The sequence below is a fragment of the Babylonia areolata genome, chromosome 10 (assembly GCF_041734735.1).
Source record: "Babylonia areolata isolate BAREFJ2019XMU chromosome 10, ASM4173473v1, whole genome shotgun sequence".
NCBI lineage: Eukaryota > Metazoa > Mollusca > Gastropoda > Neogastropoda > Buccinidae > Babylonia > Babylonia areolata.
The window spans coordinates 12,268,066-12,291,637 of NC_134885.1; the positions used below are offsets into that span (position 1 = coordinate 12,268,066).

At 43.9% G+C, this 23,572-nt stretch overlaps 2 protein-coding genes across 2 annotated transcripts in view; one reads left to right on the forward strand and one right to left on the reverse strand.

Annotated features, from left to right (window-relative positions):
• LOC143286786 (uncharacterized) overlaps positions 1–23,572 on the forward strand; it is a 289,541-nt gene that overhangs the window by 147,044 nt on the left and 118,925 nt on the right. The gene's annotated exons all lie outside the window — the stretch shown is intronic.
• LOC143286785 (lipoxygenase homology domain-containing protein 1-like) overlaps positions 1–23,572 on the reverse strand; it is a 175,152-nt gene that overhangs the window by 71,839 nt on the left and 79,741 nt on the right. The window contains 4 exon segments of the mRNA XM_076594567.1: positions 2,817–2,952; positions 4,316–4,563; positions 7,403–7,795; positions 15,996–16,128. Of these exon segments, the coding sequence (XP_076450682.1) occupies positions 2,817–2,952; positions 4,316–4,563; positions 7,403–7,795; positions 15,996–16,128 (910 nt within the window).

Consider the following 23,572-nt stretch of genomic DNA (forward strand, 5'->3'; position numbering starts at 1 on the left):
TCGTGTAGCTTACAGTGACTTTGCACTTTCTCCTTTAAACTGTGAGTGATAACGCAGTGACTTTGCACTTTCTCCTTTGAACTGTGAGTGAAAACGCAGTGACCTTGCACTTTCTCCTTTAAACTGTGAGTGATAACGCAGTGACTTTGCACTTTCTCCTTTAAACTGTGAGTGATAACGCAGTGACCTTGCACTTTCTCCTTTAAACTGTGAGTGATAACGCAGTGACCTTGCACTTTCTCCTTTAAACTGTGAGTGATAACGCAGTGACCTTGCACTTTCTCCTTTAAACTGTGAGTGAAAACGCAGTGACTTTGCACTTTCTTGTAGTGAAGATAAGATAAGATAAGATAAGAATAACTTTATTATCTCCAACTGGAGAAATTTGGTCAGGTGCATTATCACAACACAGACAAGTAAACAACATGGGGACCATAACTGTAAAAGTCAACAACAGCTTTTACGAATATTACGAAGATACAAATGTAAAAAATATCACATACACCATTTCATACATACATCCACACACTGCAGGTAATAACTAGTATTCTTAATGTAAAAACAGAAAGAATTAAGAAACATTATTTGAATATAATTATAAACATAGCCTACCATACTGAACATTGATTATAATAGACAGATAAGATAAGAATAAAGATAAATTGCGGAAAACCACAACCAGATAATCAGCACACACCCGCTCCACCCCCCCCCCACTCCCACCCCCCCCCACCCACCCCACACAAGCAGATTACTTGATTAAACAAGAGTAATAAACATATGTTCTCAAATAAAAGCATTTCACATATTCGCTTTTAAAAACATTGTAATTAATTATTGCATCGTAATTATTAAACAGAAATATATTTAGAATATGGACGTTAGCATTAGACATATTCCATTGTACATTCATCCTGAACCACTGAAACCAGGGGATTCTATCGGTCAGGTTTCAACGACTCAACTTCGTGTAGCTTACACGGACTTTGCACTTTCTTGTAGTGAACCACTGAAACCAGGGGATTCTATCGGTCAGGTTTCAACGACTCAACTTCGTGTAGCTTACACTGACTTTGCACTTTCTCCTTTTTTGCCTCCAGAAATTACGGAACACGTGTTACCAGTTTCAAATGTTAACATTTTTTGGAAAAAGTTATATATTTCAAACTGTTCTTTATTAAAGCTATGTGTTGAATAGTCCGGTTGGTTGTTTGTTGTAGGTCCCCACACGAACCTCTTTTCAAATAATAATCTACATAAGTAGTGTATACAATATTTGATTATTGATTTTTTTTTGTCCTAACCCTGCTTCCCCCGTCCCGCCTCTCACACAAACCCTTCCAATATTATGTTTTTTCTTTCTCCAATCACTGACACTCACCCTCTCCATTTTACATTTTGTAGTCTATCTTTTCCACATTCTGTTCTCTCTCTCTCTTCCTTTCTTAGTCCTCCCCCACCCCCCACCCCCACCCCTGCAACCACCCCCCTTTTCATTCGAATATACAGGAATGTGGAATGTTGATTTCTAATTAATAATAACAATCGTCATTATGATAGAAATGATAATAATCCAAATAATAATAATAATATCATTTATTTTCAGTCTAATATCATCATCTTAGATGAACAGACTATAAATAAACAAACGAATGAACTGTGAGTGATAATACAGTGACTTTGCACTTTCTCCTTTTAAACTGTGAGTGATAATACAGCGACTTTGCACTTTCTCCTCTAAACTGTGAGTGATAATACAGTGACTTTGCACTTTCTCCTCTAAACTGTGAGCGATAATACAGTGACTTTGCACTTTCTCCTTTAAACTGTGAGTGATAATACAGTGACTTTGCACTTTCTCCTTTAAACTGTGAGTGATAATACAGTGACTCTGCACTTTCTCCTTTAAACTGTGAGCGATAATACAGTGACTTTGCACTTTCTCCTTTAAACTGTGAATGATAATACAAAGACTTTGCACTTTCTCCTTTAAACTGTGAATGATAATACAGTGACTCTGCACTTTCTCCTTTAAACTGCGAGTGATAACGCAGTGAATGTGCACTTTCTCCTCTAAACTGTGAGTGATAATACACTGACTTTGCACTTTTTCCTCCAAACTGTGAGCGATAACAGGTTGGAATGCTAGTCCGATTGTTTGACTATTTTATTCTGAGGTGTTGTTTTTTTTCTCCCTTTCTTTCCAATTTGCAGGTACGTTGTATCACATGTGGAATGCTGACCCGGCGGTAATGTGTCCACCTGGAAAGTGAATGAATCTGAGGATATGGGACTGGATCCTACACCTGCCAGAATTCTCTCCCCCTCCACCAGACCTTGAGTGGTGGTCTGGATGCTAGTCATTCAGAGATGATAAAAGTCAAATCCCAAGTGCAGCATGCATGCACTAAGTGCACGTTAAAGAAACCACAGCAGGTCATTTGCTGTTTTTTTGGGTTTTTTTCATGTAAAGTGCCCTGAGATCTTAGGGAGAAAGGGCACTATACAAATATATACTATTTGTTATGTTGTTGTTACCATTACTAAAGATTATCATTATTACTATTACTATTATTATCATCATCATCATTTTGTTATCATTATCATTATCGTCATTACTGTTACTATTACAATTATCATCACCTTATTCTTCATTAACACTCACACTAACACAAAGCAAAACCCAATCCAATAAAACACAGTTCACACACAAAAAAACGTACATGTACAGAAAGTTGCTTTCTACAGGTAAACACATTTGTTGCCCCCACCTCCACCCCTACAACCACCCCCACCCCTCCCCATTTAGTTCTGACCGGGCAGAGGTTTCTTGATGGCGGGTCCCGTGGCGGGCAGCTCTCTGACGATCTCCTTGTCATCCTCGTCCTCCGCCAGCCACCTCTCGCAGGGGAAGCTGAAGCGAGTCTTGCTGCCCAGGCTCTGCATCTCAATCTGTCCGCACGCAACACAGTCAACAGTCACATCGTTATGTGGAGTAGCAATATCCTAGATCCTCCATGTAGGAAGCAAAAGAAATCTGCGTGCAATGGATCTAATCCCACAATCAGTGTTTTCTCCCCCCCATCCACTCCTCCACTCGACTTTGAATGGTGTTCAGGACGCTAATGGTTCGAATCCCACAATCACCAGTGTTTTCTCTCCCCCCCCACCCTCCACTCGACTTTGAATGGTGTTCAGGACGCTAATGGTTTGAATCCCACTATCACCAGCATTTTCTTCTCCCTCCCCCCAAATTGACCTTGAGTGGTGGTGAGGATGCTAGTTATCTAGTTATTCAGATGAGACAAATATACTGAGGCCTCCTGTGTAGCAAGCACTTAGCGTACACAAAAGAACCCATTGCAACAAAAGGGTTGTCCCTGGCAACATTCTGCAGAGTTAAATCTACTCCAATTGCTAAACAAATGCATTTACTGGCAGAAAAATGAATACAGAGACAGAGATTGAGACAGAGACAGATACAGAGAGAGAGAGAGAAAGAGAGACAGAGAGAGGGAGACAGAAAGAGAGAGAGAGAGAGAGTGCTGTATTGTGCTGACATGCTCTCCATGCCGAGAGCAGCCCAAAAGATTTCACACAGAGAGAAATCACTTGTGACAAAATGTAATACAACACAATACAATGCAATGCAGTACAGTACAGTACAGTACAGTATAGTATATGACACAGCACTACACTACACTGCACTACACTTCACTACAATACAATCATCATCGCATGAAAAGCCCTGTACTTCAATCTCTCTCTCTCTCTCTCTCTCTCTCTCACACACACACACACACACAAACCGCGCATCATCATCCATTATAATTTCAAAATAAATGGCCGATTTGATGCAGACTTGAACAACAAAAAAAAAGACTAGCTGCGTTACTGGTGGAGCAGAGACCCAGAGCTAATACACTGCACCTCACTCGGAATCAAGAACCATCCAGACATTTTTCAGATGCAGCTATCGAAAAGAGCCAGGGGGGGAAAAAAGGGGGGAGGGGGAGGAGGGGAAAGGAGGAAGGGGGAATACCATGCAGACCAGCCATCGAAAAGAGCCAGGGGGGGAAAAAAGGGGGGAGGGGGAGGAGGGGAAAGGAGGAAGGGGGAATACCATGCAGACCAGCCATCGAAAAGAGCCAAGGGGGAAAGAAATGAGAGGGAGGATGGAAAAGGGAAGAGTGTGGGGGGTGGGGTGGGGGGGAGGTTGGGGAAGACGGGAGGAAAGGCGGGGCAGCGTAGGGGGTGATGGGAGAATGGGGGAGGGGGCTGGGGGGGTGGCGGGTACCACCCCCCAATTCCAAACCTTGTTCAGATGCCAGCCGGCGAAGGTTCCCGCATTGTCGTGCCAGACACGGATCTTGTAGGGCACGCCCACGTCCACCGTGTCCACCTTGAACATGTCCATGTGGCCCTGCTCAAAGTTGTCCCCCTTGTTGTCCAGGGGGATGTCATCCGACTTGCCTTTCTCCCCGTACACCACCATGGACACCTGGGCGTCTGTGCCCGCGTTCTTGATGTCGCTAGTGAACACCCACACCTGCCACGGGATTTCTGGAAGAAAACAAAAATGTAACGATAATGACGATTATGAAGATGATGATGCTATGATGATAATGATGAAGATGATGATGATGATGATGATGATGATGATGAAGATGAAGACGATGAAGATGATATGGTTACGGTGGTGGTCTCCACATCTGATGATGATGGTGATGATGACGATATGGATACTTTTTAGCACCTATCCTTGGTTGGAGACCAACCTCTTAGCTGTGCAGAGCCGACTGACAGCTGCCACTGGGTGCTCATCATTTGTTTCCTGTGCCATTCGATCAGGTTTCAGTCACGCACACAAACACTCATACAGACATGTATGACCCTTTTATTTATTTACCCCACCATGTAAACAGCCATTCTCTGTTTCTGGGGGTGTGCATGCTGGATATCTTCTTGTTTCTGTAACCCCATCAAAGGCTGACATGGATTACTGGATCTTTAATGTGCAATGGGGGTTCAGGTACCAGCAGGTTAGCACATAATTATGTTGACCTGAGAGATCAGAAAAATCTCCACCCTCCACCCACCAGGCGCCGTTACCAAGATTCAAACCCGAGACTCTGAAAGTCCAACGCTTTGACACTCTGCTAATGCACCAAAACCACACGGTAATGGAAGCCCATTCCTGCCAAGGTATTTCCAAAGACAGCAAAGACCAAACAATACTACTGGATAGGGCTGAAGAATGAGATTTTGAATAAGAAAAAAAAATGTGGATGAAGGATCAGGCAAGAGAGGTAAAACCTCCAGCAGCCTCAAACATGCTGCCGGCTAAAGCCAACACAGGAAGAACAAGAGAGGCAAGGCCTTCAAGACTCACTTGTGATACACTTTAAAAAAAAATCAAGCTTTTATGTATTGAGTATAATTTCAAAATGTAATGTTTAAGATGAGACAGATCAGTTTAAAGCAAATTAAGTCCCCTAGCATTAATTACAGAGTAATTTCCCTTTTTTACTATCTGCACCAAAACGTTTGCAAAATAAATAAAACTTCCATGCTTAGCAAAAGAAGTTCCTGTTTGAACAAAAAATGATAATAATGACTGCTCTTGTTGTTGGGTCAGTATATCAGATCAAAGTGCCAAGTTTAGAGAATACAAAAAATATAAATATAACAGTATATGCAGTTTGCATATAATTAGGCTTCATTTTTTAAATTTTTTTGTGCCCATCCCAGAGGTGCATTATTGTTTTCAACAAGATGACTGGAAAGAACTGAATTTTTCCTATTTTTATGCCTAATTTGGTGTCAACTGACAAAGTATTTGCAGAGAAAATGCCAATGTTAAAGTTTACCACGGACACACAGACACACAGACACACAACCAAACACCGGGTTAAAACATAGACTCACTTTGTTTACACAAGTGAGTCAAAAAGGAAGCACAAAGCGAGCAGGGCATCAGCTCATGACGGCACACTTTGAATGGTGCCATCTTGTGATCTTCAACTTTTAACTCTCACCTCGTCTCAAAGAGACTCATGGTCTGGCCATCCATAACCCATCACCAGTGCTCTTTTATGAACTTGACTTCTGACTTCAGCTCCTGAACTTGGGCAGAATTCATGCTCTTACCATGGCCAGACACTGTACCAAGTTTGCGTCTTGGATTTTTTTTTTAACAACAAAAAGAAATGTAAGCAGTTTATGAACACATACTGAAATGCCAAGGAAGTGAGAGAATCTGAGCACACAGGATTGATTTCCACATTCATCAGTATTTTCTCCCCCTCCACCAGACATTGAGTGGTGGTCTGGACGCTGGTCATTTGGATGAGATGATAAACCAAGGTCTTGTGCATAATATGCACTCAGAACATGTAAAAGAACCAACAAACAGCAGCAAAAGGGTATTCCCTGGCAACATTCTGTAGAATAATCAACACTCATAGAAAAACAAGTACACTTGCAGGCAGAAAAAAAAATTGTTTAAAAAAAGCAATGGCACTGCTCTGTAGCCATGTGGTCTCCCCTGGGACAGCAGCCTAAATTTCACACGAGAAATCTGTTGTGTGACGAAGAGTATACACAATACAATACAACACAACACAACACAATACAATACAATACAACACAACACAATACAATAAAGTTTTAAACCATTCAACCCATGGGGCATTGACAGCCATGGCAGGCTCCAATACCATATCAATGTAGAAAAAAACCAAAAAAAAAACCCCCAACAACAACATAAAATAAATACACTTTTTTTCCTCCAAATTACATGTGGACACATCCAGAAGAAACACGGAAAAAGTTTTCGTACCCCTTTCCTAACAGCTTACACAAAAGCAGGAACATGAAAACTGTTTCAATGAGACTTTTTATTTTATTTCTTTTCTTTTTTTTAAATATTTTATTTGTGTACATAACTACATGCATGTATATGAATGTGTATTGTGTGCACGTGCGTTTATGTAAGTTTGTGCCTGCCTATGTGTGCGTATGTGTTAGGGTAGCTGTTAGATACACATGTATTGTTAAAATTTATGTATGCAGTGTGTGTGTGTGTGTGTGTGCGTGCGTGCATGTGTGCGTGCGTGCGTGTGTGTGTGCAGTCATATTTTGGTGTGTGTATGTAACATAGATGTAATGTTTTATGTTAACAAAGTGTTTTTGTAAAGCACCTAAAGCAGATTTCTGGATAGTGTGCTATATAAGTATCCATTATTATTATTATTATTATTATTATTTATTTATTTATTTATTTATTTATTTTTAAGCCAGAGCAATGCACGGTTGGGGTGCCAGGCGGTGCAACAACAACAACAACAACAACGACAACAACAACAACAACAACAACAACGACAACCGAGTTCCAACTCACTCTTCTCCCTCTTCCGACGCAGCCCCGTCTGCTCGTACAGGGTGCGCTGCACTACGCCCTCTGCCTCGCTGGTGGCCAGCCACTTGCCGCACGGGAACACCTGCTCGATGCCCACCAGCGGGCAGTACACGGTCACGCTCTCCAGTAACCATCCGGAGGCCACGCCCGTGTTGTCATGGCCTACGTCAATGTGCGAGAGAGGGGAGAGCACCTTCAGCACGTCCACGTTGAAGATGTCCGTCATGCCGCGCTTGAACTTTCCCGACTCCAGCCAGATGGTGCCGCTGGTCTCTCCCCCGCCCTTCTCCCCGCCGTGCAGGATCATGAAGACCCGCGCGTCCGTCCCCGCGTTCTGCTCGTCGCCCGTGCTGACCGTGATGATGTAGGGTATGCCTGGTGAGCGACACAGTGAGTGAGACTGAGAAAGAGAGGGAAAGAAAGAGGAAGGGGGGGTAGAAAGGGAGACAGAGAGGGAGGGAGAGAGGGAGGGAGAGGGGGGACCGTGTGGTGGGGTGGGGGGGGTGGGGGGGAGAGGGACAGAGAAAAAGATGGAAGGAGAGAGAGGGTGGGGGGATAGAGAGAGAGAAAGAGAGACAAAGACAGGAAGACACACAGAGAGAGTGAGGGAGAGAGAGAAAAGGAGCGAAGGCGAGTGAGACAGACAGACAGACAGAGAGTTTCAGTCTAAGTTTGAAGATCATGTCAAAAGTCAAAACTGATCCATTTATCATACGCAACATCCGGTGCTGAGAAAAGAAGAAGAAAAAAAGGAAGGACAATGAAGGAACACAAATAAGAGATTGCTCACAAATAAGTACTTATACTATGATCCAACACACAGACAGGCACAGACAGAGGGAGGGAGAGAATGATTCAAACAGGCTGAAAGAAACTGAAAGACACTGAAGGAGAGACTGAAAAAGAGACAAACTGAAACAGAGATCAAAAGAGACAGAGAGACTGAAAGAAAGAAAGACTGCACCTGACTGAAAATTGGTGAACATCACTGACAAAACAAAACAAAAAAACACACCATTAAAGTGCCATACAGAATGACTTGTAAGCTAAATCAAGCAAAATATTGCACTTTCCTAATTCTTTGTCGTGGCAATTTCTTCTTCTTCTTCTTCTTCTTCTTCTTCTTCTGCGTTTTGTTGTGGGCTGCATTTTCCATGTTCACTCATATACATGTACAAGTGGGTTTTTTTTTTTTTTTTAGGTGTATGACCATATTTACCCTGCCATGAAGGCAGCCATACTCCATTTTCAGAGGAATAACAATTTCATCACAGCATTTTTCAGTCCATCTTTGTGGAGAGTTGTTTTCCTCCATCCGTTTTCCTCTGCCAACATTTTGCTCTATATTTATATAAGCTGTTAACAGAGAAGCAAAACAGCATAAATATGCATTAAAGTAATATGAAGACTCTTTTTTGTTCTTCTTTTTTTTTTTTTTTAAAGGAAAACCAAAGTAACAACATAGAATGCACACACCAAATCACTCCACAGAAAGAATGCATTCAAATTTTTGTCACTTGTTATGCCAAATGATATACCGACAACGAAAATATACAGCCAACAGCCTTTTAGCATGCATACTCTTACACATGCACAATACCGAGTCATACATACCTTCCTCTGATACCCGCTCCACCCCCACCCCCCACCCCAACTACCCCAGACACCCAACACACAACCAGATGGACACAGAGGCAACCAAAACAGAGTCATCATGCCCACTCACTTTGCTAACACATACACAAGCCAAAACATGTGAAACAACAGAAAATACTTCTCTCCACACTAAAAAAAAAAAAAAAAAAAAAAAAAAAAAAAAGTAAAAAATGACAGCATGAAATCAGTGAATAAATATCACAAAACATCATGCTCTAAAACTTGACACTAAGCAAGACAGGGGGGAAATATTACATGTCAGCTAAAACAGGCAGTTTGTACACCATTCAACACATCCACATTGAAATCACAACAATTGACTCCTAAAGAAAACAAAAAGCAAAACTGAACAAAGAACCACACAAACAGATACACAAACAAAGGACATGAACAAAGATCAACAAGAAGTTAACATGCAGATTAGTCATAAACTAACAAACAAACAAAAAATAATAATAATCAGCAGTTAATGATGACTATTAGGGCTACATTTTTTTTTCTTCTGATAACTGTCACATATTCATAGATGTCTTTATACCATGAACAAACATCTTCTCACCAAAATAATCACTTACCCACCAACCATCACCTTCCTATCTCACCAGTCAGTGACATCCAGAAAGAAAGTCATAGAAAGGTTATAAAAAAACAAAAAAAAAAACCAACAACGCTGAGAAGAAATTTATAATAATTTGAAGAAAAAAAAACCCCAGACACCATGAGGCAAAAATGTCAGAGCATACAAAAACAAGTATCAATAACCATAAATCTACTGATAAAAGATCATAATGAGGACAGATTAAGTAGTACGGTGATTCATACGGATATAAGCACACAGTTAGAATTTTCTGTTATATTGTTTGCCATACGTGTTTGCCACACCCAACCAAGTGCCATCAATAATTAGGCTGATAGTATTTGTGCTGATTGTAACTTGTTCTAGTATTGTTCCTTCCCTATTTACAAATTTGATGGACACATTTTCACCTTGACCTTAAAAAAACAACAACAAAAAACATTAAAAAAAAAACAACCAGTTTCAATGCATTTTGTTGGCAGCAAGTTTAACATTTTCATTTCCTTTCTCTTTGTGTGTGTGTGTGTGTGTGTGTGTGTGTGTGTGTGTGTGTGTGTGTGTGTGTGTGAACAGAATAAATTTTAATGCCACCTGTTCTTATGGTTTATAAGAAACAAATACATAGGTAAATAAAGAAGTCTCTGTGTGTGTGTGTGTGTGTGTGTGTGTGTGTGTGTGTGTGTGTGTGTGTGTGTGTGTGTGTGAATAGAATAAATTTTAATGTCACTAGTTCTTAAGGTTTATAAGAAACAAATACATAGGTAAATAAAGAAGTGTGTGTGCATGTGTGTGTGTGTGTGTGTGTGTGTGTGTGTGTGTGTGTGTGTGTGTGTGAGAGAGATGATATCATCTGACTACATTTGAAAATACTTAAAGAAAGGGAACACTGTCAATGCTGGTGACTTCCAGCCATGTGTTGGAACACACAGACAGACACACAGACACTGACACACACACAGACACACTGACACAGACACACACATAGAGAGAGAGATACGCACACACTGACAGACACACACACACTCTCTCTCTCTCTCTTGTTAAACACTCCCACAAGAAAGAAAAAAAAAACAACTAAGAAGAAGACATTACCATAAAAGGTAAGACAGAAACTACACATAAAAACATGAAAAGAATCCCTTTTCATCGATTTTTGAGTGCTTTTTGCTCCTTAGTTCAGCCAGTAATTTATGCTTACATGTGCACGCACGCGCGCACTCACACACACACACACACACACACACACACACACACACACATACACGCACGCACACACACACACATACACGCACGCACACACACACACATGCACGCACACACACACACACCTTATCCTAAAAATGCTAAAACTTGTCACTACAACCATCATTGAAAAAAAAATATATATAAATATAAATAAATAAATAAAAGAGCATGCATGCACCATACACTATCTACAGGATCACAGACAATAAATTTTTGGTCGGTTGATGAGGGGGGGGGGGGGGGGGGGGTCATGTGTGTGTGGAGGGGAGTCGGGTGAGGGAGGGTGGGGAGGAGGCGGGGATCTGGGGGGGGGTGGGGGGGGGGGGAAGTGAAGAGCAGTCTAGGGGAGAACAAAGAATTGTTTTAAGATTAAAAAGAGGAGAAGAAGAAAATCAAGCCAAGAACATGTGAATCCAGCAACACCAACACCACAATGCTCAGGGCCACTGGTTCTAAACACCACACGAATGCCTCACCTCCATCCCCTGTGTCCACACAACAGATCGGAACGAAGAGAGAGAGAGAAAAAAAATAATATCAATCATATTATGATTATTCAACTGAGAAGCTTAATAAACAAGAAGATTTCATGTGTGTACACATGTACGCGTGTCCCTCCCCACCCGACCCCTCCCATACACACACACACACACACACACACACACACACACACACAAAAGCATCTGCACACACACACGTGCATTCTCTCTCTCACACTCACTCACTACTCACTAGTTTGCACACACGCACACACACCAATCACATTATTGTGTGAATTAAAGTAGAGGGGGAACTTGAGGTACTCAGAGACATCTACTTAAAGTGAATAAAGGTGAAAAAATGTCCTTTTCACAATTAATCTCCAATGGGTGAGAATGAAAACAAACAAACAAACAAAAATAATTTAAAATTTTTTAAAAAGGCTCTCACAAAGAGCATCTATTTATTATTTGAAACACATAATCTAATTTATGAGAAAAAGAAAAGTGCTGGATCTAAACGAAAACTTATTCATGTGGGAAAACAGTACTGAATATAATTCTTTGAAATTAATGCATGTTTAAAAGCAGTACAAAATTTTGTTTTATTCAAAATAATAATAATACTATAATATAATAATGGTATTTATATAGCGCTGAATCTTGTGCAGAGACAAATCAAAGCGCTTTCGCACCAGTCATTCACACGCATGCATAACTCTAAAACTGGAGAAACTGAAGACAAGGAAGAGGCAGGGAAGGGAGGCTATTTTGGGAAGAGGTGCGTTTTAAGGCCAGACTTTGAAGAGCTGAGAGTGGAGACTTGACGCAGCGAAAGTGGTAGTTCATTCCAACTGCAAGGTCCAGAGACAGAGAAAGAACAACAGTCAAGAGTTTGAATCTGGGTATACGTAAACAGAGTGGATCCGAAACCTCGTAGTGAGCTAGATGGAGTGTAGAGGTGAAGGCAGCCACAGAGATAGGTATTGATGAAGGAAACTGAAGTAGTGTAGAATCAATCTTTAAGCTTTTCTATGACAGAAAACTGTATTTATGTGGGAAAGTAGTAAACAATTTAATCTATAATTATTTACGTAGGAAAGCAGTTTAAAAAAAAAATCTAATCTAAAAGTTATGTATGAGGGGAAAGCAGTAAAGAATCCAACTTATTCATGACAAAAAGCAGCTCAAAATCTAACAACAAAAAACTATTTTTAAGTTGAAAAGCAGAACAGACACTAATACGAAACACTTTTCTGACAGAAAGCAGTCCAGAATCTTACAAGCTTTATTCTTATTTTCTCCATCTTTGTTTCTTTATTCACCTTGAACCATTTCACAGGCATTTAAGATGTACATCAAACAACCAACACCAAATCTCATGAAATTACAATTATCAGACCCACAAGCAAATGAAATAGACAAGCTGAGACCCGATGACTGCATAGGAATCTGGTAAAGGCACATAGTGGAGTGATGGCCTTGAGGTAATGTGTCCGCCTTGGAAGTGAGAGAATCTGAGCCTGCTGGTTCGAATCACAGCTCAGCCACCGATATTTTCTCCCCCACTCCACTAGACCTTGAGTGGTGGTCTGGACGCTAGTCATTCGGATGAGACGATAAACCGAGGTCCCATGTGCAGCATGCACTTAACGCATGTAAAAGAACCCACGGCAACAAAAGGGTTGTTCCTGGCAACATTCTGTAGACAAACCCACTTCGATAGGGAAAACAAATAAAACTGCACACAGGAAAAAATACCCCCACAAATGGGTGGCGCTGTAGTGTAGCGACGCGCTCTCCCTGGGGACAGCAGCCTGAATTTCACAAAGAGAAATCTGTTGTGATAAAAAGAAATCCAAATCCAAATAGTACTTTACAATGACAAATGATGGCCACGGCCAAAGCTTGTCAGGTTTGTTTAGTTTTTTTCAGACTGACATAGATACACATACAGTGCCCACCCTTGGACTGAGACCAAGCTCTGAGCGCTTTACAAACATGGAGTCATTTGCTCAACACGGGCTGCCTGCCTGGGGAAAGCCGACTGACACCTGCCTTTATGTGCTCATCATTCGTTTCCTGTGTCATTCAGTCAGGCTTCAGTCACACACACACACACACACACGCACACACACACACACACACACACACACAGGTATGTATCTGTGTGGATTTTACTATAAAATTTTGCAAGGGACAACTCCATTGTTAACATGGGTTCTTTTACACACATTAAGTGCATGCTAAACATAGAACCTCATTTTATCATCCCATCCGAATGACCAGCATCCAGACCACCACTCAAGTTCTAGTGGAGGGGGGAGGGAGCGAATTCTGGCGAGTGTGGGATTGGATCCCGTACGCTCTGATTCCCTCGTTTCCAAGGCGAACACATTTCCACTATTTGTATTTGTATTTGTATTTCTTTTTATCACAACAGATTTCTCTGTGTGAAATTCGGGCTGCTCTCCCCAGGAAGAGTGCGTCGCTATACTACAGCACCACCTTTTTTTCTCTTTTTTTCTGCATGCAGTTTTATTTGTTTTTCCTATCGAAGTGGATTTTTCTACAGAATACCACCCTTTTGTTGCCATTGGTTCTTTCACGTGCACTAAGTGCATGCTGAACACGGGATCCGTTTATCATCTCATCCGAATGGCTAGCATCTAGACCACCACTCAAGGTCTAGTGGAGGGGGAGAAAATATTGGCGGCTGAGCCGTGATTCGAACCAGCATGCTCAGATTCTCTCGCTTCCTAGGCGGATGTGTTACCTCTAGGCCAACACTCTACATGATGGCAGGTGTGATTCGAACCAGTGCGCTCAGATTCTCTCGGTTCCCCTAGGCGGACACGTTACCTCTAGGCCAACATTCCACATGATGGCAGGTGTGATTTGAACCAGTGCGCTCAGATTCTCTTGCTTCCTCCGCAGATGCGTTATCTCCAGGCCAACACTCCACATAATGGCAGGTGTGATTCGAACCAGTGCACTCAGATTCACTCGCTTCCTAGGCGGATGCGCTACCTCTAGGCCAACATTCCACATGATGGCAGGTGTAATTCGAACCAGAGTGCTCAGATTCACTCGCTTCCTAGGCGGACGCATTACCTCCAGGCCAACATTCCAAATGATGGCAGGTGTGATTCGAACCAGTGCGCTCAGATTCTCTCGCTTCCTACGCAGATGCGTTATCTCCAGGCCAATGCTCCACATGATGGCAGGTGTGATTCGAACCAGTGCGCTCAGATTCTCTCAGTTCCCCTAGGTGGACGCATTACCTCCAGGCCAACATTCCACATGATGGCAGGTGTGATTCAAACCAGTGCGCTCAGATTCTCTCGGTTCTTACGCGGACGCGTTACCTCTACGCCAACATTCCACGTGATGGCAGGTGTGATTCGAACCAGTGCACTCAGATTCACTCGCTTCCTAGGCGGACGCGCTACCTCTAGGCCAACATTCCACATGATGGCAAGTGTGATTTGAACGAGCGCACTCAGATTCTCTTGCTTCCTAGGCGGACGCGTTACCTCTAGGCCATCATTTCACGTGATGGCAGGTGTGATTCCAACCAGTGCGCTCAGATTCTCTCGCTTCCTACGCGGACGCGTTACCTCCAGACCAACACTCCACATGATGGCCACAAGCTTTCAGCAGGGTGAGAGGCCCTGTAACTGGCCGCAGTGTGGCAGTATGCTGGCTGTGTGGCTGGAGAATAGTACAGTACTGTACCGTGCAGATCTGGGTGTTTGGTTCTGGCTCTCTTTGATCTGGCCACCTGCATGGCGAATTAGGTGGGGGCTGACTGCTTGGGGGGAGACGGGAGAAGGGGGGAGTGGGGGGATTGGGGTTGGGGGGTGTGGAGGGCCTGACTGGTCCCCTCTCCCTTTCTGTCTGTAGGGTCTCTCTTTCTCTGTGGCTCTCCCTCTTCCGCACTCCCTCCCTTTCTCTCTCTCTCTTCGTCTTCCTCCGGCCTTCTTCCCTCCCTCCCCCCCCTCTCTCTCTCGCTCTCTCTCTCTTCCTTTCCTTCACTCCTTCCCTCCATCTCTCTCTCTTCTTTTCCATCCAGCCTCTTTCCCTACCTCTCTCCCTCTATTCCTTAATCTGCATTCTCCCTTACACTGGAAAGGAGACAAGATTATTTCAATGATCTGCGTGCGTGCGTGCGTGCGTGCGTGTGTGTGTGTGTGTGTGTGTTTGTATGTCTGTGTGCATGTCAAGACAAACTCCTGCAGGCAGCTGTCAGTCCACACTCTACCCAGGTACGCACTGGCAGCCTGCTAATCAAATGTCTTCGTGTTTGTAAATCACTTAGTTTGGCCAGTGACCGTAGATAGAAGCTTCATAAATATCAAGAATAATCAGTAGTAAAAGTGATAATGATAACAACAACAAATAATAATAATAATCATTATACTAATAATTAATATGATTAGTCCAAACACTGCATTTTTTAAGACAACAACAACAAAACAACAAAACCCACAGCTGCCTGACAAGGACCAACGTGTCCAGCCATGATCATCGCTGAGAAGTGTGTGTGTGTGTGTGTGTGTGTGTGTCAAGACAGGCACTCACTCTCTCCTGCCACAAGGTCTACAACAGCCCCTACCTGGGGAGGCGTCCATGGGCCCCACGTTGAGGACCAGCTCTCTGGAGATCTGCCCGTCGTCCTCATCCATGGCGAACCAGCGGCTGCAGGGGAACTCGAAGACCGTCCCCATGTCCACATCGTCCACAATCACCTGCAACAGTCATCAGTCATGCAATGTCTTCATCACAATGCCATTCCTCTTGTCTTGGGTGAAAACCATATTATGGCACTTCTGTTGTTGTTGTTGTTTTAACTCCCGTAGAACATCTGACACTTCTTTTCTTTTCTTTTTTAACTACTGTAGAACATCTGACACTTCTTTTCTTTTTTTTAACTACTGTAGAACATCTGACACTTCTTCTTTTTTTTTTAAACTAACATACAACATCTGACACTTCTCTTTTTTTCTTTTTTTTTAACTAACGTATAACATCTGACACTTCTTTTTTTTTAAACTAACGTACAACATCTGACACTTCTTTTTAACGTAAAACATCTGCACTTCTTTTTTAAACTCACGAAGAACTAACGTAGAACACCATCACCACTCCACTGTTCTGTTCGTGTACCTCTTTTGTCTGCGCTTCAGATTGCGAACAGCAAAGAGGTGTTTGTTTGTTTGTATGGGAAAGAAAATGCGGCACAGGTATGTATAACACCAAGTCGTGTCCGTCCGACTATGACCATCAGAACAACAGAGGAGGCAACTGTTGTCCCGTTATCTAGGCTGGAATTTGATTGTAGTGGACAGTGTCTTTCTTGCCTGGGTTACATCCCAACTCTCTCGGCCTTGGGATGGTTCCCAAAGGCCAATTAGCCCCCAATGGTACAGCACTAAGAGCCAATGCAATCTTGCCTCCAAGTTTGAGAGTCATAGTCCTTCACACACACACACACAAAAAAAACTAGGCTGTAAATGACTTCCCACTGCAATGGAGAAACCATTGATCATGCAGCTCTCATTTTGCTGTTGGCCAAACTGTAAGCTTATGTCAACCTGTGATATAAACTGCAGCACATGAACATGTAGTGGAAAGACAAGACAGTTTCAAAATATAAACAAAAAAGAAAAACAGCAGAGAGAAAGAAAGAAAGATAGAATGAAAAGAGAAGAAAAGAACGGAAAAAATAAAAGAATGGAAAGAAACGCAACTGTTTTGACAGACATGCATCCTTTTTCATTGCCACACAAATGTCAGACACTCACGCCAACTTCGCTTCTGTGATGACATCAGTGGCTCTCTGTCTGTCAGTTATATGATCTTTGGTTATAAGACAAAACCTAACACTAGCCTGCTCCCCCTACCCCCTCTCCTCCCCCAGCCCCATCCCTACTCCGCCCCCCTCCCCTCCCCCCTCTCTCTCTGTAATAACACACGTATATATATATATATATATATATATACATTTTGTCATGAATGCAATTATCATGATTCTTTTTTTTTTTTTTTTTTTTTTTTTTTTTTTTGCTTGTTTTTCTTTTTTAAATGAATAAACGCATATATTGGGAAAAGAGAAAAGACAAATCTGACAAAAACATAGTACCAATAGGAAAATAAAACAAAAACAAACAACAACATTAAAAAAAAAAAACCAAAAAAAAACACCATATAATTGATATACACATATAACATTCTAAGTAAAAACAACTGAGAATGTTTGAATAAGTCATCAACAGCAACAACAACAACACAAAAAAAGAAGAAAAAAGGAATAGATGTCCATATCCCTACATATCAACTTGCACCATTTTTTCAACATTTAACTTAGTTGTGTTATATTTCCATACATGGTTTGAATTATCATGATTCTGTTCATGTGCATGTTTGTGTATGTATTTAAGTGTATTTGAATGTTGTATTTGTATTTCTTCAGCCCTTTCTTATTTTTTGTGAATAGGTTCATTTCATTTTCACTTTGCACTGTGGGCTGGAAAATATAAAGAAGCCTAATTATACATGTTCACACCACCGTGGCTTTCCTCATTGATGAAATTTCGTTCGTTCGTACTCTCTCTCTCTCTCTCTCTCTCTCTCTCTCACGCATACACACACACACACACACACACACACAACACGCACGCGCTGCCAATCGGATGTCACCCTCCTCAGCTCGCGGCCGGTGAAGAGGACGTCAGTATGCCACATACAATCACCGCCAAGGGTTATGCAATACAACAAGTCAACCGGGGGCAACGTCTACTTCATTAATTAGGGCCAAACCAGCGCGGAGACGGGACGGCCAGACATCATTCACTTACCCTCTTCACCCGGTGTAACATCATACTTGTACCCCCCCATTCGTTTTTAGCCCTGGGGCAAACTCTGGCGAGCCCAAAGAAAACCCTAACACCTTCCGCGCTTACCGTTACGGAATGTTCGTTCTTAAGTCTATGGAATCAGCGCAGAGTTAGGAACATTCTTAACGCTAAGCATACTTAGTAGCGCTGCTAAGATCACTCATTGTAACCCAGCCCCGTTCTTTCTGCACTCCTCCCTCCCTCCCTTCCTTCCCTCAGCTGCACTGTGATTCGTAGTCTGGGTGTTGTTCTTTCACTGAAATGACGTAACAAACCGAGGGCACTTGTGCCTTGAACACTCAGTGCAAGTGGAAGCCGGGGGAGGGGGGGGGGGGGCGTGGGGGGAAAGGGGGGGGGGGGCGGGAATGGTGCTTGTGCTGTGGCCACTAGCTTTCCCCCCCACTGACTAGCTTTCCCCCCCACTGTGTAGGGACAGCCGGCTGCCAGCAACCCGAATTCCACGCAGAGATTTTTGTTGAAAAGAGCATACGATACGATACAACACAACACGATACAACAAAAAGCAATACCATTAATGCATTACTGTACAGTACAATACAAAGAAATACAACACAACATAACACAATATAACAGCCTGAGTACAACAAAGGTTATTATTATTATTAATAATATTATTTTAGTTTATTTAAGTTCAGTGTTTCGGACGAAACGTGGGTGGCGGGAACACAAGCCAAGACGCTGGCTTCCGTGACGGTCTTCTTGGTTTCCAGTCGGTTTTGAAAACCGACTGGACGGGCGCAATAGCCGAGTGGTTAAAGCGTTGGACTGTCAATCTGAGGGTCCTGGGTTCGAATCACGGTGACGGCGCCTGGTGGGGAAAGGGTGGAGATTTTTACGATCTCCCAAGTCAACATATGTGCAGACCTGCTAGTGCCTGAACCCCCTCCGTGTGTATATGCAAGCAGAAGATGAAATACGCACGTTAAAAATCCTATAATCCATGTCAGCGTTCGGTGGGTTATGGAAACAAGAACATATCCAGCATGCACACCCCCGAAAACGGAGTATGGCTGCCTACATGGCGGGGTAAAAACGGTCATACACGTAAAAGCCCACTCGTGTGCATACGAGTGAACGCAGAAGAAGAAGAAAACCGACCGGAAACCAAGAAGACCGTCACGGAAGCCAGCGTCTTGACTTCCACCTCCTCTCACCCTTATCATCCTCTGCCCCGCCCCTCAAAGACAGCCACGGGACGATGCAACCGCAACAAGCATCGTACAGAATACACCCCACTCCAACCGCGATAGGAGTATATCATTCAACACTGACAAAATCCGTCCTCCTCCTCCTGTATGGATCAGAGACTTGAAGACCATTGAAGTTGAACACTGACTTCTTCGTTCGTTCGTGGGCTGCAACTCCCACGTTCACTCGTATGTACACGAGTGGGCTTTTACGTGTATGACCGTTTACACCCCGCCATGTAGGCAGCCATACTCCGTTTTCGGGGGTGAACACTGACGAACTGCAGCGGGCTTTCATCAGCACAAGTCAAAGACGCATTACTGGCATTAAGAGACCGGAAACGATACAAAATGCCAACACGTTGGAAATCAGGAACTGAAATAGGAAATGCAGCTTTATAAGCCACACCCTGCACAAACCTCCGACTGAAGAACATCACCAGACAAGCATTGGGGCGGAACCCTCAACAGGAAGGGGGGCGAGATGAAGGCCGCCGCCGGATGGACACGGACCTCTGTAGCTGAAGAACACAGCCACGAACCCAGTCCGCGACAGGAAGGGCAGTTGTGGCCCCCACGGAGGTCACCGGAATAAAATTAAGTAAGTCATGGCCCCATGCTCCTCAAGGAGCTTACAGGAATGAAAATCAAGCAAGTCCAAGTCACAGCACAGAATAGCTGTGCACAGCTCCACAGGGCGTGTCGTTGTTTTCTTGGTGCCTTCGGGCCAGAGTGAAAACTCGAGCCCTGCCGACAAAGTGACACATCCTCAAACTCTGAGGACGACGGACAGCAGCCCCCCCCCCCCCCGCCCCCCTCCCTCCACACACACACACACACACACACACACATACCCCCCCCCAACCACCTCACTCCCCTCTTGGTCTGAATACAGGAAGACTCAAGAATTATTGATAATTTGACAATTAATTGTCTCTGATGATTTTCCTCCTACTCCGTCAGTTCACCATCCGCACTCCCCAAACCCCCGGCCAAACTCAACCTGCCCTCCATCTGATTTAAAACTTGGGACACACACACACACACACACAAGATGGACATGACAATATGTTGCATACTGGGTCACTGTGCACGCGCACGGACGCACGCGCTATACGTCTCCACCTCATCCCATCCACACCAGTGCCAGTGCTCGTGCAGGGAACGAGGCCCGACAAGCAGACGGTGTATCAGATGTAAACATGTACTATCTCAGTGGGCCCGGCACGTGCCTTGAGGTGGTCCACACGGCCACACTGCCAGTCCTGTCAGCTGCAGTCCACATCACCCTCCGGTGAAGCAGCATATAGTCGTATACACGTTACTTTTTATCCCCCCCCCCCACCCCCAACTCCGGGGGGATAAAATCTGGACATACGTGCCAAGACTAACTCCGGGGATGTGTGTACACTAGCCTGGAATAACCCCCCCCACCCCACCCCCAAGGCCCCCCCCACACACACACACACACACACACACCCCGGCGGCAAACTTTTACTGGTCAGAACTGACCCACCCCCCAACCCCTTAGTTTCATTTTACCGTCCTCCGGCTAATAGGTATGGCAGTCGTGCCAGGCTAGCTTTAAACAACCCCCCTTCCTGTTTTCAATAGTCTGATTACATCCGTAGTAAGGGAGTTAATTTCCAACCAGGGGGCAGGGTAGATGGGTGGGGCGCTATTGATGGACCATAAACAACTCCGGGGTGGAGTCAGTCAAGCTGGCCCAGAATGACACCTGGGTAAAAATCCAGCAGGAGGGGGGTAGTTTGAGGCTGTTACACCGGGTTTCCGTACTTCACGGTGATGGACTTTACACTGTGTTTCATCAATTTCTGAGAAACACACACACAAATACTAATAACCGAATTTGTGTGTGTGTGTGTGTGTGTGTGTGTGTGTGTGTGTGTGTGTGTGTGTGTGTGTGTGTGTGTGTGTGTGATGCTGAAATAATCACTTAAATGAAGATCGAAGTCATCGATTAGTTTCAAAAGATAATTCAAATGATGATTCCATTTCTTAGATGGAAACGAAAGGTTGAAAAAAAAAACCGACAAAACGTTATTCATATAGATATATCCTGTGATACTGTAATAGCGACAAGGACAAAGCAACTGATGTATCATTCAGCCTGATGCCAGTATTCCAACCCATTGTCTAAGCTGCACTGAAACTCAGTGATCGGGCGAGACTCATACTCTTCCTCCCATCACACACACACACACACACACACACACACACACACACACACACTGTTCTTCTAATACAATGCTTTTCCCCCTCACAAAAACAAACACCTACTCAAATCAAACTGGTGTGTTACACTCTTCAACGGATACACTGCACCAAACATTCAACTGAACACCGATAACTATTGCACTCACATAACACACACAACGAAATCATCCTGAACCGAATGTACTGATATGAAGCAAGCTGTTTCAAGAGAGATGGTTAACGAAAAATGAGGGAGTTGTCACTCAAAACACTGATGATATTAAAAGAAAAAAATAATAAAGAACAAAATAATAATATGATGGAGGTGACGAAGACTATCATAATAATGACAATGATAACAAATCAATCGCAACGTTGTAAAAAATAAAAATAAAAAAAAAGTATCATACATTCAGTGTTAGGGTATTTGCTTCACGATACAGATTTTCCGTTTCTGTGAACGAATACGACAATCTGAACTGAGAAATCAGAACAGGCCGTCGACAGGCTAACTTGGCCAGGCGGGAAACTCGACACCCCCTAACCCCCCCACTCCCTCTCTCCACCCCCCTCTCCCCCCCCCCCTCAAGCCCCCCCACCCCCCACCCCCACACTGCCCTGTGCTCAAGTGCACGCACGCACTGACACACACACAAACACACACACCGTGACACTCACACACACACACAATGACACACATAAACACACACGTCAGTACCACAAGCACACATATACAGGCATACACACAAATCGAAAGACACACAGACACACACACCCATACCACAAGCACACACAGAGACACACACACACACACACACAACCCCTCCCCCCTCCACACACACACACACACAACTCCCTCCCCCCCGGACCCCCTCCCCCCCACACACACAACTAACAACATACGCACCAACACCCACTAATTAGCAGGCCCACAGGCGGCTGATTACGACTGACGCACTTCCACGCCAATCGACTCTCAGTGGTACTGCACTATAAAGTGTGCACGCAAACTGCGGCGCGCGGGGCGCACGGCATGGCATGGGAAAAAAGCACACAGTGTCAGTGACGTGTGGGGGCACACTTGAGGAAACACGTAGATTCTCAGAATGCGGTTGGTTGCGAATGTCCGCTGTACTACTGGCCATGGGAACGCAAAAAAGGAAAAACCTGGGGTCTTGTTGTGGGGTGGGGAGGGAGGGGGAGGGGGGGGAATATACGTCAGTGTCTTGGGGCGGAAGGGGGAAGGGGGGAAGGTGAGTAGGAGGAAGGGGGTGGGAGGATTGGATCCTGAAAAAGGCTGGGGAAAAAAAATAAATAAAAGAAGCAGAAGATCAAATACGCACGTTTAATTAAAGGTCCTGTAATCCATCAGTGGTCAGCGTTCCGCGGTGGGGTTATGGAAACAAAGAACATACCCAGCATACACATCCCCGAAAACGGAGTATGGCTGCCTACATGGCGGGGTAAAGAAAACGGTCATACACGTAAAAAAAAACCCACTCGTGCACATGCGAGTGAACGTGGGAGTTGCAGCCCAAGAGCGAAGACGACGACGAAGAAGAAGAAGAAGAAGCAGGAGGAGGATGAGAAAAGGAGGAGGAGGAGAACAAGAACAAGAACAAAGACTTGAAACTGGAAACGATATGAACTGGTGGTGGTTGGCGTTTTCCATGAGGTGTGGACAGGGGAGATGTGGGGGGTCCGGGGAGGGAAGGGGGGGGGGGGAGGCGGTGTTACTAATGGCTGTCTTTACTTGCCGGTGGTCCGTCTCCAGTCCGTGCAGATAGAAAGCTGATAGCACCTCTTCAAATTGCAAACACAGATCTTCAGAACCCTTCCCCCCCCCCACCCCCGGCTTCACCATCCTCCCA